The sequence below is a fragment of the Lutra lutra genome, chromosome 10 (assembly GCF_902655055.1).
Source record: "Lutra lutra chromosome 10, mLutLut1.2, whole genome shotgun sequence".
In the NCBI taxonomy this organism is placed as follows: domain Eukaryota; kingdom Metazoa; phylum Chordata; class Mammalia; order Carnivora; family Mustelidae; genus Lutra; species Lutra lutra.
Genome location: NC_062287.1, coordinates 58,021,313 through 58,036,389, shown reverse-complemented (window position 1 = coordinate 58,036,389; position 15,077 = coordinate 58,021,313). Strand labels below are relative to the sequence as shown.

Genomic DNA, 15,077 nt, shown 5'->3' with positions numbered 1-15,077 from the left:
CAGACCCTACGACACTCTCGCTCTTCTCAAATTTATTTGTGAATCTGTCTTACTCCCTCTACCTCAGCCCCAGTTCAGGCCTCAATTACTGCTGCTGCCTCTGCGGCTGGTCTCTGGCTTCAGTCTCTTGTTATTCCAGCCTCCACATGGCATCCAACGTGTTCTTTCCAACTGCTGATCAGATGTATTGTACTTCTGCTCGTCAAGCCTTAAACGCTCCTAATTGCTCTCAGGCTAGATGCCTCCCATACAACCTCTCTGAGATGGTTAGCAGAAATGTCTTTGGCTTAATTAGGTGTCACCCATGAGTGAACAGCCCAGGAGAGGTGGCCTGTGACACTGTGGAGTGAGTGGTATCACCAGGACCCACGAAGCAGTCTGGGATGGTTTCTTGCTGCCCCTGGTGGTGATATTCATGGTTTAAACTGTGTAAGCTTAGTTCCTTTAAGCTAGCATCCCAAAGGTGGGATGTGAACCATGGTTCTTAGTAAAAGGATTGATCTGAACAAAGCCTCCATTTACGCTGGAACCAATGACAAAGTCTTGACCAATATCCACAGGCCCCAGAGTGGCTCCTTCAGCATCATCAATAAAACCATCCCATAGTTGCACTCAGGAAGAATTTATAATAGCATCATTGCTTGAAAGGCCACTGGGAGCAAACTGGCCAGCCTTAGAAAACCCACGCTTCTCAGAAGGACGTTCATGAGCTTGGTGACCTGGCCCCTCTACCCTCTCCAGCTTCCTCTCTCAGAATTCCCTCCACATGCCAACCGTGGAAGACATCTTGTGATTCTCCAACCATATGTCCCTGCTTTGGTGCTGTTCCCTTTCTGCCCAGGATACCCTGCACCTTCTCTGAACCCCATAATCCTAAGAGATGGAGTCCAGATACTCCCCTCTCTATGAAATCCTTCCTGATTACCTAAGGCAGAAGAAGGAGCTTTCCCCTCTGGGTATCCTCAACATAAGCCTTCCTTCCTCACAGCACTTAGTGCCCTGGATCAAGCTTATTTATGGACACTGGTGATCTTCTTTATGAGACTGAGACTGGTTCACTTCCTCTGTCTCAGCTTCCAGTGCCAGGGACAGGACTTCCTACAAAGAAGGTGTCCGTAAATGGGTGTGAACTCAACAACAATAATGAAAAGCCCACCACAACTGAATAACAAGGTGAATGGAAACAAAATGCGGGCAAATGAATGAATAGACATTGAATGAGTGAATAGGGGCACCTGGGTGGCTCAGTGGGTTAAAGCCTCTGCCTTTGGCTCAGGTCATGATCCCAGTGTCCTGGGATCAAGCCCCGCATCAGGCTGTCTGGTCTGCAGAGAGCCTGCTTCCTCCTCTCTCTCTCTCTCTGCCTGCCTCTCTGCCTACTTGTGATCTCTGTCTGTCAAATAAATAAATAAAATCTTTAAAAAAAAAAGAATGAGTGAATAAACAAATACAAGAATTATTGGCCATATTTGGCAAGAACTAAGTATCAAGAAGAATAATGAGCTGTAATGGATTCTTATATTTAAAAAAAGTCTTTGCCTCTTTAGTGATTTTCAGAAAAGAAGAGAGCACTTCTTTATAGAAGGACGCCATAGATAGAACAGCAGTAGAAGATCACCGGGATTCATGTATGGATGCTAAAGCCACAGAGTCAGAGATCCAAGGGAACAGGTTGGTCACATGATTTCCACATATCCTTTCATTGCTAAATGAGCATCCTTAGCAACTTCACAGTGAAGAGGTTTGCTAGACCAGTAGACCCGACAGTGGGCTACGCTGGCATCTTCTGTCTCCTGATGGGATGCGATGGAAAACCCACATCAGTGCCTAGGTGTGTTCTTGCCAAAATTGCTTAACTCGAATCTTCCCATGAGGAACTAGTCTGATAAATTCCAACTATGGGCCACTCTCTGCGATATACCTTGATCCATACCCTTCAAAAAGGTTCATTTGTTGTGAAAGACAAAGAAAAGGTAGAGGGCGTGTTGCAGATTAAAGGAGACTAAAGAGATAGGACAACAAAATGTAACACATGACCCCAGACTGGATCTCAGATTTTTAAAAAGCTAGAAAGATTTTTGTGGGGGGGAGCGGGGCACCTGGGGAAATTGGAATAAGAACTATACAGTAAATAATAATTTAGGATCAGTATCAAATTATTTGTTTGTTTGTTTCTTTTTTTTTTTTTTTAAGTAAGTTCTACACCCAATGTGGGGTTTGAACTCATGAAGCTGAGAGCAAGAGTCCCATGCTCTATTGAATGAGCCAGCCAGGTACCCCTTGGTATTAAATTTTTTAAGTGTGGGGACATAGGGTTGGCTCGGTCAGTAAAGCAAGGGATTCCTGATCTCAGGTTCAAGCCCCACGTGGGGTGTAGGACCTACTTAAAAAAAAAAAAAAGAAGAAGAAAGAAAAGAAAAAATAGATTAAAAGATTTAAGATTTTATTTATTTGAGAGAGAGCGAGAGCAAGAGCAGGGGAGGGGCAGAGGGAGATGGAGAAGTGGACTCCCCACTGAGCAGGGACCCCCCCCCCACACACACACTCAGGGCTCTATCCCATGACCCTTAGATCATGACCTGAGCCAAAGGCAGATACTGAGGCGACTAAACCACCCAGGTGCCCCAAAATAAATATAAATAAATGTTTTGAGTGTGATCATGGTCTTATGGTTGTGTCTTAGGAGATCTGAAATATTTGGGGAATGTTTGCAACTTTTAAACGTTTCAAGGGAAAAAAAAAGAATAAAGAGAGCAATTGATGGAGCAAAATGTGGCAAAACATCAGTTGCTGGAGCTGGGTACAGGGCGTATGGGTGTCCACTGTGCTTTTACTGGTTCCGCAGGATTGACATTTTTCGAAATGATAAGTTTGGGAAGAAATTGAGTGAGTGAATGAATGAGTTAGCAAACAAATGAATGAGTGTGAATCAGTGAGACAGAGAATTAATTATTGCCTAAACAAGAGATTAATTATAAGAGAATAGAAGAGGAAGGAGAGGAAGGCAGAGGTGATCACTAAGCCCCAGGCGGTTGTGTCCCAACCCCCACCTGCCCATCCTGTCTCTGCCCCAGCGTACTTGCCCAGCCGTTCTGTCTCCTGGTAGGGCACATAGATGTTGTTGAGACCACAGAGAAAGGCGGTCAGGATGATCATGAGGATGAACATGAACCTGACAGGGGATGGGATGGGGGCAGGTCAGAGAAAGTCTCCACCTTGGGAGAAGTCAGGTTCTGGGAAGAGGGATCGGGCGATATCCTCCCAGACTCAGTATCTCTTGACAAGTATTCAATTTGGTGACTACTAAGAATAGAGAAAGTAGGGATGGGAAAGGAGAAGTCATTTAAAATGGTGCCAGGGGCACCTGGGTGGCTCAGTTGGTTGAGGATCTGGCTCTTGATTTTGGCTCAGGTCATGATCTCAGGGTCCTGGGATCAAGCCCCTCGTTAGGCTCTGCACTCAGTGGGGAGTATGCCTAAGGAGACTGTCCCTCTCTTCCTCTCCCTCTGCCTGCCTCCCCGCACCCACACTCTCTCTAAAATAAGTGAATAAATCTTTAAAATAAATAAATAAAATAAAATGGTGCCGAAGCAGGAGCTCTTCCTTTAGAATGAAGGGTACTGAGTTGAAGCAATGAGATCAGGGGATGGGCCAGTCTCCCAGGCAGGGGCTGAGATGCTGAGATGTGGATCGAGGATGAGTGAGTCAGAGTCCTACTGGACAGGATTTACCATCAGCACAGTCAGAGCCACACAGTGTGGGTAGCAGAGGGCTGGGGAATTTCACAGGGAGAGGCCACGGAGTCTATGACAGGGGAGGTTGCTCTGAGCAGGGACAGTACACATCGGATCATGTCGTCAATCATCTTGCCAATGGAAATCTGCAGAGTGCCCAGGGACTCGTGAGCCGGCAGAATGTAGGCCAGGCGGGTGAAGCTGAGCATGCTGGTGACAGCAAACAGCACCTCCGCCAAGAACTGGGGGTCCTCCGTGTGCCACTCACTTCTCTCTGTGCAGGGTGGAGTTCGGGCTGAGGCTGAGAGCCAGGGGAGCGAAGGGGCTGGGGGATTCGGGCAGAACCGGGGGGGGGGGGGGGGGGGGGGGGGGGGGGGGGGGAGGCACTCACCAGCTGTGGTGAAATAGTGGCAGGCAGCCCCACTGGGGGCATCCCGGCAGTGCGTGTGGGCAAGCCCGGCCAGGAGGAGGCGCAGTGCGAAGGCCGCCAGGTACAGAGACAGGATGACCATGTCCAGGAAGTTCCACCAGTCCAGGAAGTAACTGCGTAGGCCCTCAATCCACACCTCCTTGCACTCAAACCACAGGAAACCTGAAGGAGGCGGTAGGGGGAGAGCTACATTATAGTGTGGGGACACCTACCATGGGGGGCAGAGATCTAAAATACCACAGGGACAGAGTTGATAAAACATATAAGCATGCGATCTATGGAAGGACAGAGTGCTCCTCTGTGAAAAAAAAAAAAAAAAAGGCTCCTGGGGTGCCTGGGTGGCTCAGTGGGCTAAGCCTCAGACTTCTGATTTGGGCTCAGGTCATAATCTCAGGGTCATGAGATTGAGCCCCACGACAGGCTCTGCGCTGGGCATGGAGACTGCTTAAAATTCTCTCTCTCCCTCTCCCTCTGCCCTTCCCCACCTCACTCGTGTGCTCTCTTTCAAAAACAGAAACAAACAAATAAATCAAAGCCTTCTGGCTGAGGCAGACTCCCCTGGGGTGCAGCCTGCACTGATGATTCCAGGCAGCTGATAGGCATAAAAAACTAACCCCTGGGAGAGGCTGATACTGGGAGGGAATGATTTAAATCTGTTTCTCCCTGCCTTCCACCAAATAAATACTGGACAAATATTTTGAGAGTATTGATTTGAAGGGGCTCCAAATTATCTGCCTGCTCTGAGTGCCAGATCTGGGGATGGGGTGTCACAGGAGCTGGACCCCATTAGCCAAGTAATCCTGCTGCTTTGTACCCTTCTCTATTCCCTAGATACAAGCGTGTGCTGTTTCCGTCTGCCTAGAAGGGACTGTTTGATATGGCCCAGGTCGAATACTACCTCCTCTTTGAAGCTTTCCCTAAGCAGGTGGGGCGAGATCCCCCTGCGCTCTTCTCTCACAGTGTCCCTCAGATCTCTGTGGTGCCATCAACCACGGGCGCTGTGGGATATCTCTTTCTGGGTCTGTCTCCCCTCACCTCCTCTGAACTTTGAACCGCTTAACATCAGGGACCGTGTATGATTCATCTGCTTGTCCACAGAGCCCAGCTCAAGGTCTAGGAGTCACTATTAAGCCAACATTCATTAAACTCCTATCATGCGCCAGTGGGGTCCGGAGGTGAATAAGACAAATACAGTCCTTGGCCTCCCAGGATGCTAGCAAGGGAGACAGGCAAGTAGCCCAGTGGTGACAGTCCAGTGTGGTAAGTGCTCAGATTGAGGAGCAGGGAAATAGAGAGGCTGTTTTGGGAGTGGTTAGGAACGGATCCTTACCTGTAGGCAGCCGCGGACTGGGCTAGAGTCAAGAGACCAAACCAGGCCCCGACTCGCGCCTCCTGGAAGCCCAAGGGTTAATAACCCCATGAGTGGAAAGTTGAGCGGCGCTTGAGAAAGGGCCTGAGCTATGGATCCTAAGACTCGCCAACATGGTTGCCTGCATGTGCTTATCTGGAATGGGCAAAAGAGGCCTGCTCATTAAACTATCGTGGGATTGTGCTGTCCTTGCACGGGCTATAAACTACACCATTGTAAGATTGTGCTGTGCTTACATAAACTATGTCTTGAGTAGCTTGAGTAGCCTTGAAGTTAGTACATCTGGCGCCAGAGGGTCTGCTATTGGTGCTTGGGAAATAGATAATGGGAAAACTTGAAGGGTTTTCTGTGCATGTTGCAGACTCTTTAGTAATCAGCTAAAAATAGATACTTTCTTATGATTGTTTCTGTTGGCTATATAATGCCTCACAGGCTTGAATAAAATTGGCACTGCTTGGACATCATCCACTGTGTCCCTCCTGTCCCCATCTCTTTACGTCTCCTCTTTGTCTCACCATCCTCTTACCCTCTCGACCCTGGTTGTGTTGTTGCGCTGGCCGCGACACTTACCCTGATTTGGGGGCCAGGGAAAGCTTCCCAAAGGAAGTGACCTTTAGGCTGAGATTGGAAGGAGGGGCAGGGGGAGCGAGCCAGGTGCCAGGGCAGCGGGGGCGGGGGCCAGGGCTGGGAGACCCTCTTGTGAGCCTGGGGTAGGTGTTGCATGGGTAGATGGAACCATATTTAATTGATTGGGGCTTCACTCACAGTAGGGTAGCAGCAAGCCCTTAGTGCATGAAGAAATGCAGAGTTTTGTTTCCTAAGACATTTCTTCCCCCGTGGGCAGGAACAGAATTGGTTTTATCTCCACTTAGCATAGGTCCGTCATGTTTAGTGAATCACTGGATGAGAGACTTCTCCTCTTGGACTGCTATTGTTTTCTTCCCCAGAGTTTCTTGGCCAGATTTCCTTTCGGGCATCATTGACTGGCTTGGTACTGGGTGGAGTAGTGGACTCGGTCTACTGGCAGCCTCGGGGGTTTGCTAACTAAGCTAGAGCTGAATGAGGGGAGGACGGCTGAGGAAATGGCCAACAGCCCAGCCCACTGAGCTGACCAGCCAGAGGCTAAGTAGGTCTCTGGGGATTCTCATAATTGCCTTTGCTGAATTGTTTAAGAATACTTGATTCTGCTCTAGAAGAAAACGGATGGAATGGATGAAACTCAAACACTGAGCATAGATAAGTTATTTGGGTGACGTGTTGAACAAATAAAATGGGTAGAGCACATACAGAGAAAGGGATGGGTGGAATCTGAATATTTGTGATGTGCTGAATGTACACACGGCAGAGGAAGCCCTCAGGAGTCGTTGGCATTGAAGTCAGCTACCCCCTAGTAATACCCATTCTGGTCCTCAGTGTCCTTCGCACAAGGATTGCGAGGCAACTCATTACCGCCCATCAGGATGGTTAGCAAGCGTACCCTGTGGCCAGACACACTCATCCCCACGTCTCTCCCATAGATGAAGCGTTGGGGCCAGCCAAGTTCCAGCTGTCAGAGCCCCTGCTCAGACCACCACTCGGCTCCCCCTAACTACACTGTCCCAAGGATACCATTCAAGGATTTAATAAGCTGTATGATGTAGGCATCTCAGTTTAGCGTGGGAGCCCTTCTGTTCCATGACTTTTAGGACTAGGTCACCTGCTGGTGTACTGGCAGGCTACTGTGACACCAGGGTACCCTCCCACCTGACACTATGGACTCATGTCTTATTTGTGAGAGGACAGGAATGTCCAGAGTGGGGCAAGTATGGCACCCTTGCTCAGGGAGTCTTATCACAGGGCTAGATTCCCTAACTAGAAAAGGTCCCTTGGTGTGGGAGAGCCCAGAGGAGTTTGATTATATGTTCATTTACAAGGAGAGCCCCACCCCCCCACCCCTGCCCAGTGGAGTACTTATTTTGAAGAACAGAAAGGAAGCCCATCAGGGGACTGCTACAAATGAAAGGCCTCACCCATGTACCTGTGATCCAAACCATGTGTAGGGAGGTCTCCCAGACACTCTGGCACTCTGGTACTCAGCTGTGTCTCCATGGCCAGGGACTCGCCTAACAGGAAGAGGAGGAACCACAGGTAGGAGGCAGAGTGCAGCAGGAACTTCAGCACTGGGATCTTCAGTAGGTGGCCCAACTTGGGGGCAAGGAGGGAAAGCATGGCTCGTCTCGGAGGTCTGTCCCATCTCCCTGTTTCCTGGGAGCTTCCAGACTCCTCCTTTCACTCATGCACATATTCAGGTATTTACTGAGCACGTATTACATTTCATATCTATTTCCTTCACAACTGTATGAGTATTAGTCTCCATCAGTACTCCATTAGTACTCCATGAGTACTAGTCTCCATTTTTTTCAACTAGAAACTGAAGATCATAGAGTTGAAGGAACTTCCCCTTGGAGGTCCCACAAGCTCCTTGAGTTCAGGCTCAACCGAGTTAAAACATAAATTCATCAACTTCTATCCCAAACTTGGTCATTTTCCTCCTCCTGTGTCCCCATTTTAGACAAGGGCCACCTCCCCAATTCCTGCCCTGCCCCCTCCCCCACCCCATCCTCATGCTTCTAGTAGAGCAAGCTTTCTCAAACACACAGCTAATGGGATCGCTCCCTTCCTTAAAACCCTACAATGGCTTCCATCACTGCTCATAAGGCTCTGCTAGATCTGGCCCCTGCCTGCTTCCCACCACTTGCTATTTCTACTTACACTTTAGCAACACAAGCATTCTTTCAGTTTCACTCATCCTTGATGTTCTCCCCTAACCGCTCCCACCCCCACCCCAGCCCTTCCAAAATGCTGCTCCCGATCCTCTGGAGAACCACTCTTCCTGTTCCTCACCCAGCTAACCTCACTCACTCTTCGTTAAACCCCCAGGGCTGGGTCTGACACCCGGCTCACAGCAGGGTTTCAAGGAGATACTTGTTGAGATGAAGGAATAAAAACGTCTAGGTCCATAAAGGCTCTCAAAGAATTTGTAGGCTGGGACAGGGGTCTCTTTAGGAGAGCACAGGGTTGTATATAAAGAAAGATCAGGCTTTGGATGCAGAGACCTCAGTTTAAATCCTGACTGTGCTGTTTTGTATGTCCCCTGGACAAAAAGAGCACTTCTGTTCTCCATGCCTCCACTATAAATCAGCGTCAGACCGACTTCCCAGCACCCCTTCAGGGGACTCAGTGGGGACATTAGCAAAGGGCTCAAGAAGTGGCAGTTATCATTAATTTATTCTTGGTACCCGGGACTTGGGCGCCAGCCAGTAGCCAAGGCAGAGGAAGGGCATGGTGAGGAAGATGAGGAAGGCGACAAAGAGCTTCCAGATGGTGGTGCTTCCACGCCAGCCAGCCAGGTTCCCACACCAGATGGAGGACAGGACTTGCTGGCAGATGGGGTGTGCTACAAACTAAGCAGAGACGGCGGCGCGTGAGCAGAGTGGGTGTTTACCAGGAAGGGAAGGAGGGGGAGCCAACTGGGGCCGTAGTCCTTCTTTCCCTGCCACAAAGATTGAGCCCTATTTGTTTTCTTCTCAGGCCAGCCAGCTCAGAAGAGAGGCATCTCCTTTGCTGTGTGACCTTGGGCAGACCCCAGACCCCGCCCCTCTTTGGGCCTTAGTTCTTAGTCTATGAAGGAGAAGCTGAACTCAAAAGATTTTTCTGGACTCTCCGGATCCCACATTCTTTTTTTCTTTCCCTCCTTCCCTCCCTCCCTCTCTTTCTTTCTTTCTTATAATCTCTGTACCTAATATTGGGGCTCAAATTCACAACCCAGAGATCAAGAGTCCAATGCTCTACTGGCTGAGCCAGCCAGGCACCCCCAGATCCCACGTTCTTGAATTTAAGGCAGCAATGGGTAGAACTAGGTTCTCAAGTCCCAGAACCCTCAGGGGTTCCTGTTCTGTTAGAGATGTGGGGCACAAGTCTTGAGGAGGGGAGGTGCAGGGAAAGTAGGGTTTGGTGTCCTGGAGGGCAGGGCCAGGGAAACCATTATGAAGGAAGGTTTTTGGGTAAGCTCCTGGTGGGATTGGATACCTGAGGGAGGGGAGGCTAGAAAGGAGCATGTCTTTAGCTCATGAGGACAGGCAACTAAGGAGGTGGGGAATAATGGAATCACTTGGTATCTAAGCCCTCGGAGATCTAATCTAATCTTGCTGAATAGAGAGATAATGAAGTCTAACAACAGAAGATGACTAGACAAAACTTACTCCACAGGTCAGAGGCAGAGCTGAGTAAAACTCAGATGTCTGGGCTGAAGGTAGGGTCCTGGTGGGTTGTGTGATTTCCAAGGGCTGGGTAGAGGTTAGGGGCTTTAGACTAAAGGTAAGAAGGGAGGGAGGTGAGGAGAACCACAGGGCCAAGGGCCTAGACAGAAGGGTCCTTGGGATCAGAGTCTAGGAAGTCAGGGAGAGGACTTACTTGCGAGGCCCAGGGAGACACCTGGCAGTGGCCAGGCAGGGATGGGGGTGGGGTGGGGGAGGTGGGTAGGGCCCAGCTGACCCGCTTCTGGTTGTAGTTGATGGCCAGTCGAAGCCTCGCCAGGTTGGGGATGCCTTCCTCAAAGGCCTGGCCCAGGCTCTCAGCCTCGGGTTCAGTCTTGTTGTCCTCGTCCTGGTCATTGAGCACCGCAGTGACCTCGCTCTGGTTCTGGCACATACCCAGCAGTTCAAAGCCGTAGTCCTGGCTCAGTGACTCCAGGGCAATGTACTCTGGCTGCAGAGGAACAGGTACACGTGGACCCTGGAGGACCCAGCCCCAGTAAGCCAGCCCCACCCTCCCGACAGTGGGCCTGGGCCTGCTCTGTCCTGCTGTGGGCTGGCACTTCCCCACATCTGGTGTTCCCCTGAGTCATCTGTTCCTTTCTTCGCTGCCACTACAGCCCTCATCCTTGCTATGAGGTGCCTCTTGTGTCAGCTTTGCTTCTCTGGTGCTCCCGCTGCCTCATCACTGAGTCATTACGGCCCCAACCCTCTGCCGCCTTTGCCTGTCCCTTGTACCTCCCCCTTCTAGTCCCTGTTTCCTGTCCTACTTTCCGTCCTGTTCTGCAGGCCTCCCTTGTGTTCATTTTGTTCATTTTTCTGAGCACCCCCCTTACATGAGAAGCTGACCATTTTAGCAGCAGACCTGGGTAGGGCGGTTTTTGCCTCTACTTTACTCATCCTAGCCTTGGTTTGACTCAGGGCCACAATCCCAGGGTGAATCCGGGACAGAATTGCAGGAGGCAAGGCCCGAGCCCAGGACTGTCCCCCAGGTGGTGTCACATGGGGTAAGGGGCTGGAGAGTGGGGATGACAGTCTCTGCTGCCTCCTTCTGTGGGGCTGCTGTGAGCATAGAGGGCAAGTCCTTCGGAAGGACCCCTCTTTTCTACTTGTGAAGTGGGGGCTCTGAGTCCTCCACAGCTCTGATGAAGCCACGCGCTCTCTCCTTGGCTCCGCTGGCATGGACCCCCATCCTGCCTTCGGCCTCTCTTCCAATAGCGTTGTCTGTTTCCCCACCTAATGAATGGTGATCTTGAGAATGGGGACCACGTCTCCCTGGCACATAGGGGATGTCAGTGGGTGGGTGAGGGACGGAATGGCGTAGTGGTGTTCAGGCTCCTGACGAGTCCCTGCCACTGGGCCTCCCCGTTTCCCCTTCATGTTCTCCGTCCTGCGCAGGCCTCTGCACTCATGGCCATGTCTACTTTTTCTACCCAACAGCCTTTGCTTACACTGCACCCCTACTGCAAATATCCTCCTGACCCCTCTTCACTTGTATTTAAACCGCCTGGCTGTGCAGCCAGATTAATTCTGCTTCTTGCAAGGAGTCTGCCCTGAGCACAACAGCTGTAGCCTCCTGACCTCTCTTTTCTGGTTCTTGCAAGCCATATAGCATTCTGCACAGAGGCACGAAGTGAAGCTGGGCATCCTAGGAGTGACCTTCCCTGCTTGGGATTGCAAGCCTGGGGGCTCAGCACACAGTACTCAAACCTCCTGTGGGACCTCGCAGGAGGTTTTCAGAAAGGACGGGTTCCACTGAAGGTCATCTCTGTCTCGCTGCTTTTCTGTGTTCTCCCTCCTCCCTTAGACCCAGGGCATCCCTTGGCTGGGGTTTGTACTGCCCGCATAAAACTAAGTGCCCCTAGAGTGATGGCTCTCTGCCATTAGAATGAGACCCCCCCTTCAGGGTGGGATTCTGTAACTCCCCATCAAAGTGGAGGGTTATGCAGGTCCTGATCTCAGGGTCTTGGGATTGAGCCCCATACGGGCCCCCTGCTCAGTGGGGAATTCTGCTTCTCCCTCTCCCTTGATCTTCCTCCCCGCTTGTGCTCTGTCTCAAATAAATAAAATCTTTTTTAAAACAACAACAACAAAATGGATGGTTACTGAGAACAGAACAAGGCCTCATCATCTTTGTTGTTTTCCATTCCCCAGAACCCCCACCACACCCTGCCCGTGTGAAAGGACAGATATGAGGGACCAAGGGCAGGAAGGAGTATGAGAAGCCGACCTTAAACTCGGGTTCCTTGCGTGCAAGACGTCTGAGCTCCCGGCTGAGCTGGAAGGCAGCCAGCATGGCATCCTCACTGGCCAGCGAGAGGTGGGCCCTGCTGGCCATGCCGCGGTAGGTGTTGATGCGGGACAGGGAGAACTTCAGCAAGTCATAGCGGCGGGCATTGCTGCACTCAAGGGAGGCGCAGGAGACTGGGTGGGGCCGGGCAATGGTGTGGCCCTGCTCCATGAGCAGCTGGGCGATCTCATACAGGTCCTTCTGGCAGGCCAGGGTGAGGGGAGTGACACCAGGAGCAAAGCGCGAGCCATCGATTGATGAGTCAAAGAAGGCCAGTGAAAAGGACCTAGTATCCACTTTGGGGCCCTTCTCCCATTCCAGCCAGGCCAGCAGGCGCCGCACCGCGGCTGGCTGTTTTGTGTCCACTGCCACCAGCAGGACCTTGTGGATCTGCCGGAAGTCAAACTTGACATTGGCCAACAGCACATCAGTGATGGCCTTGTGGCCCAGCTGGATGGCCAGATTGAGAGCTTCCCTCCAGGAGCGGTCCTCAGCCTCCTCCATGTTCCTCAGGGGCCCACCTGGCCCACTGCCTGATGCTTCGACTCCTGACTCCAGCAACTGCTGCACTAGGCCCAGGCGCCCCTCCTGGATGGCGGCCAGGAGTGGAGGTGGGAACCTCAGCTTCTTGTTCACGATCTCCGTTCAGGTGGGCTGTGGCTGGATGAAGGACGGAGAGGGTGGGACCCCTGTGTGGGACCCGCCCATCTCCACGTTGCTTTGGGGCCTCCCTTGCCCTTCCACCTTTCAGCCCTCAGCCTAGACACCATACTATTTTGCTTTTGCCCAAACACATACGAACATGTTGAAGTACACTTAATGTAGTAGATATGCTACATTTCTGAGCACTTCCCAAGTACAGCAACTCACTCATTACATTAACCCTGTGAGGTAGGAGTGATCATGCCCCTTTCAACAGGAGAGGAAACTGAGGTACAGATATGCTAAGCCACTTACATGAGATGGGGACCCAGGCAGTCTGGCTGAGGAGCTGGTGTTCTTAACTCCCCTTGATGCTACTTTGCAACTCAAATAGGAATTATTATTACTAGTTTTGGATTTCTGGAATCTTTACTAATTCAAAACACCCAAAATGTGGAATATAATAATGTAAAAAAAAAAAATCCATTTTTTTCTTTTAAGAAGGAAAAATAACAATGCTACCATCTTTAGCTATGTATTACTCTGAAATCAATTTCTACATCAAATATACATCCTATACTCTGGTATATATGGTTTATCCAATGTAATCATCTTACATAATGACAATATGAATGTTCCCCAAAAGATTACGTCTGTGTAGGGGATAAATTTCATTTCCATATTTTCTAGGAATCAGTCACTTTGGAAACACCCTTTCATACCATAATAATAGTTTCTTGTATAGATTTGTTAAGTTGTTAATAAATACCCCTTTTACTGAAATACTAGTATTTAGAAAATGGGTCTTAGTTGAAAAAAGCATCATTTTCTTTAAAAAAAATTGGCCTAAAACTATACAAATTTATTCTTACAGTTCTAGAGGTTAGAACTCGGAAATCAGTATCATTGGGCTAGAAAGTCAAGGTGTCGGCAGGACAGGGTAGCTCTAAGGGAGAATCCGATTCCAGCTTCTAGAGCTATGTTGCACACATTCCTTCGTTTATGGCCACCTTCTCCATCTTAAACACCAGCAGCACTGAAGATTACAAATGTTTCCTTAGTCACCATTTTATTGTATAGATTCTTAGGTGAGGAAGGGCCAGGTCTGGGTCTGGTCAGGGGCCCCCTTCCTCCCTACAGCTGCCACCCTCCCAGGAACCCAACACAGTGGGCCCGTGTGGGTACCCTGAGAAAGGGTAGGTTAAAGTGGTGGACAGGGCTGCATAGGGAGTCTAACGCCATATCTGCCCAGGACCCAGCTCCCATTTTGTTGACTTCATCTCCCAGCTGCTCATCCCTCTGAGAGTCCCAGAGCCTCTGAAAGACAGGTCCAGACATGTCCATGCAGGAGGGTCTTTGACCTGGGCTTTCCCCTCCCCTCAGCTCTATCCAGGCCTCCTAGCAGATCCTAATGCTCCTCCCCCACCAACCTTCCCTGGCTTTGTCCTCTCCTACTTTCGATGGCACCTGTACCTCAGAGCTGTCTCATCCCTCTCTTGTACCAGGCCTAGCAGTGCCCCCGCCCCCACCACTACTCTTCTCTCTGGGCCTAGGCTTGGGGCTCCAGGGGGCTCTCTTCCACCAATGAGGCAATATCCATCACCTGCATGGCAGCTAGGACGTCCTCTCTGCCCTGTGGCTGTATCAATTATGGCTAGAAATGGGAGCAGGATAAGGGAAAGTGGGAGAGCAGGCCTCTTACCGTGGGGAGGTCCATGGCTGCACCCTCCTATGCTGGTAGGGACGGAAGGACTTAACTCCTGCTCTGTCTGCTCCCCTGACTGTGCCCAGCTTCCTTTTTCCTACCTTCAAGTTCAAAACCCCACCCTGGGCCCTCCCTTTGCCAGGACCAGCTGCTCCCCCTCTGCCCTGTACCCTGGAGACCAGAGGAACTGGTGAGTACCACACAGCAGAAACTTCTGGGAAAGGGGAGAGGACATAGTTGCTCAAGAAAGGTGGGAATAGAACTGAGAATGTCAAAGGTGGAGCAGACCTTAGAGACCCTCTGGTCCAACTGCCTTATTGTACAGATGGGGATTGGGATTTGCCTAAGGTTCCGCAGCCGAGCCTAGACCCATTCCTTAGTCATCAACCCATCTGATGCCTTGAATGGCTCTGCAAGTAGGAGGATGGGGGTTTTCTGTTACTGAGGGTTAATTCTGGGTCCAAGATGAGGAACTTGCTTCAAGTCACACTGTAACACTGTTACCTGATCATACCTAGGGAGGGAACCCACACAGGGTACTGCGAGTTAAGGTCATGGGATGATGGAGGTTAGTCTCATGCTCAAAAATCACTCTTGACTTCCAAATATATCACA

General features: G+C 50.4%; 1 protein-coding gene across 1 annotated transcript in view; it reads right to left on the bottom strand.

The window, feature by feature from the left end:
* XNDC1N (XRCC1 N-terminal domain containing 1, N-terminal like) overlaps positions 1-15,077 on the bottom strand; it is a 41,169-nt gene that overhangs the window by 5,549 nt on the left and 20,543 nt on the right. Inside the window, 9 exon segments of the mRNA XM_047692665.1 lie at positions 3,080-3,172; positions 3,837-4,008; positions 4,126-4,326; positions 7,551-7,600; positions 7,602-7,717; positions 8,812-8,976; positions 10,067-10,279; positions 12,056-12,775; positions 14,633-14,673. Coding sequence (XP_047548621.1) covers positions 3,080-3,172; positions 3,837-4,008; positions 4,126-4,326; positions 7,551-7,600; positions 7,602-7,717; positions 8,812-8,976; positions 10,067-10,279; positions 12,056-12,775; positions 14,633-14,673 — 1,771 coding nt within the window.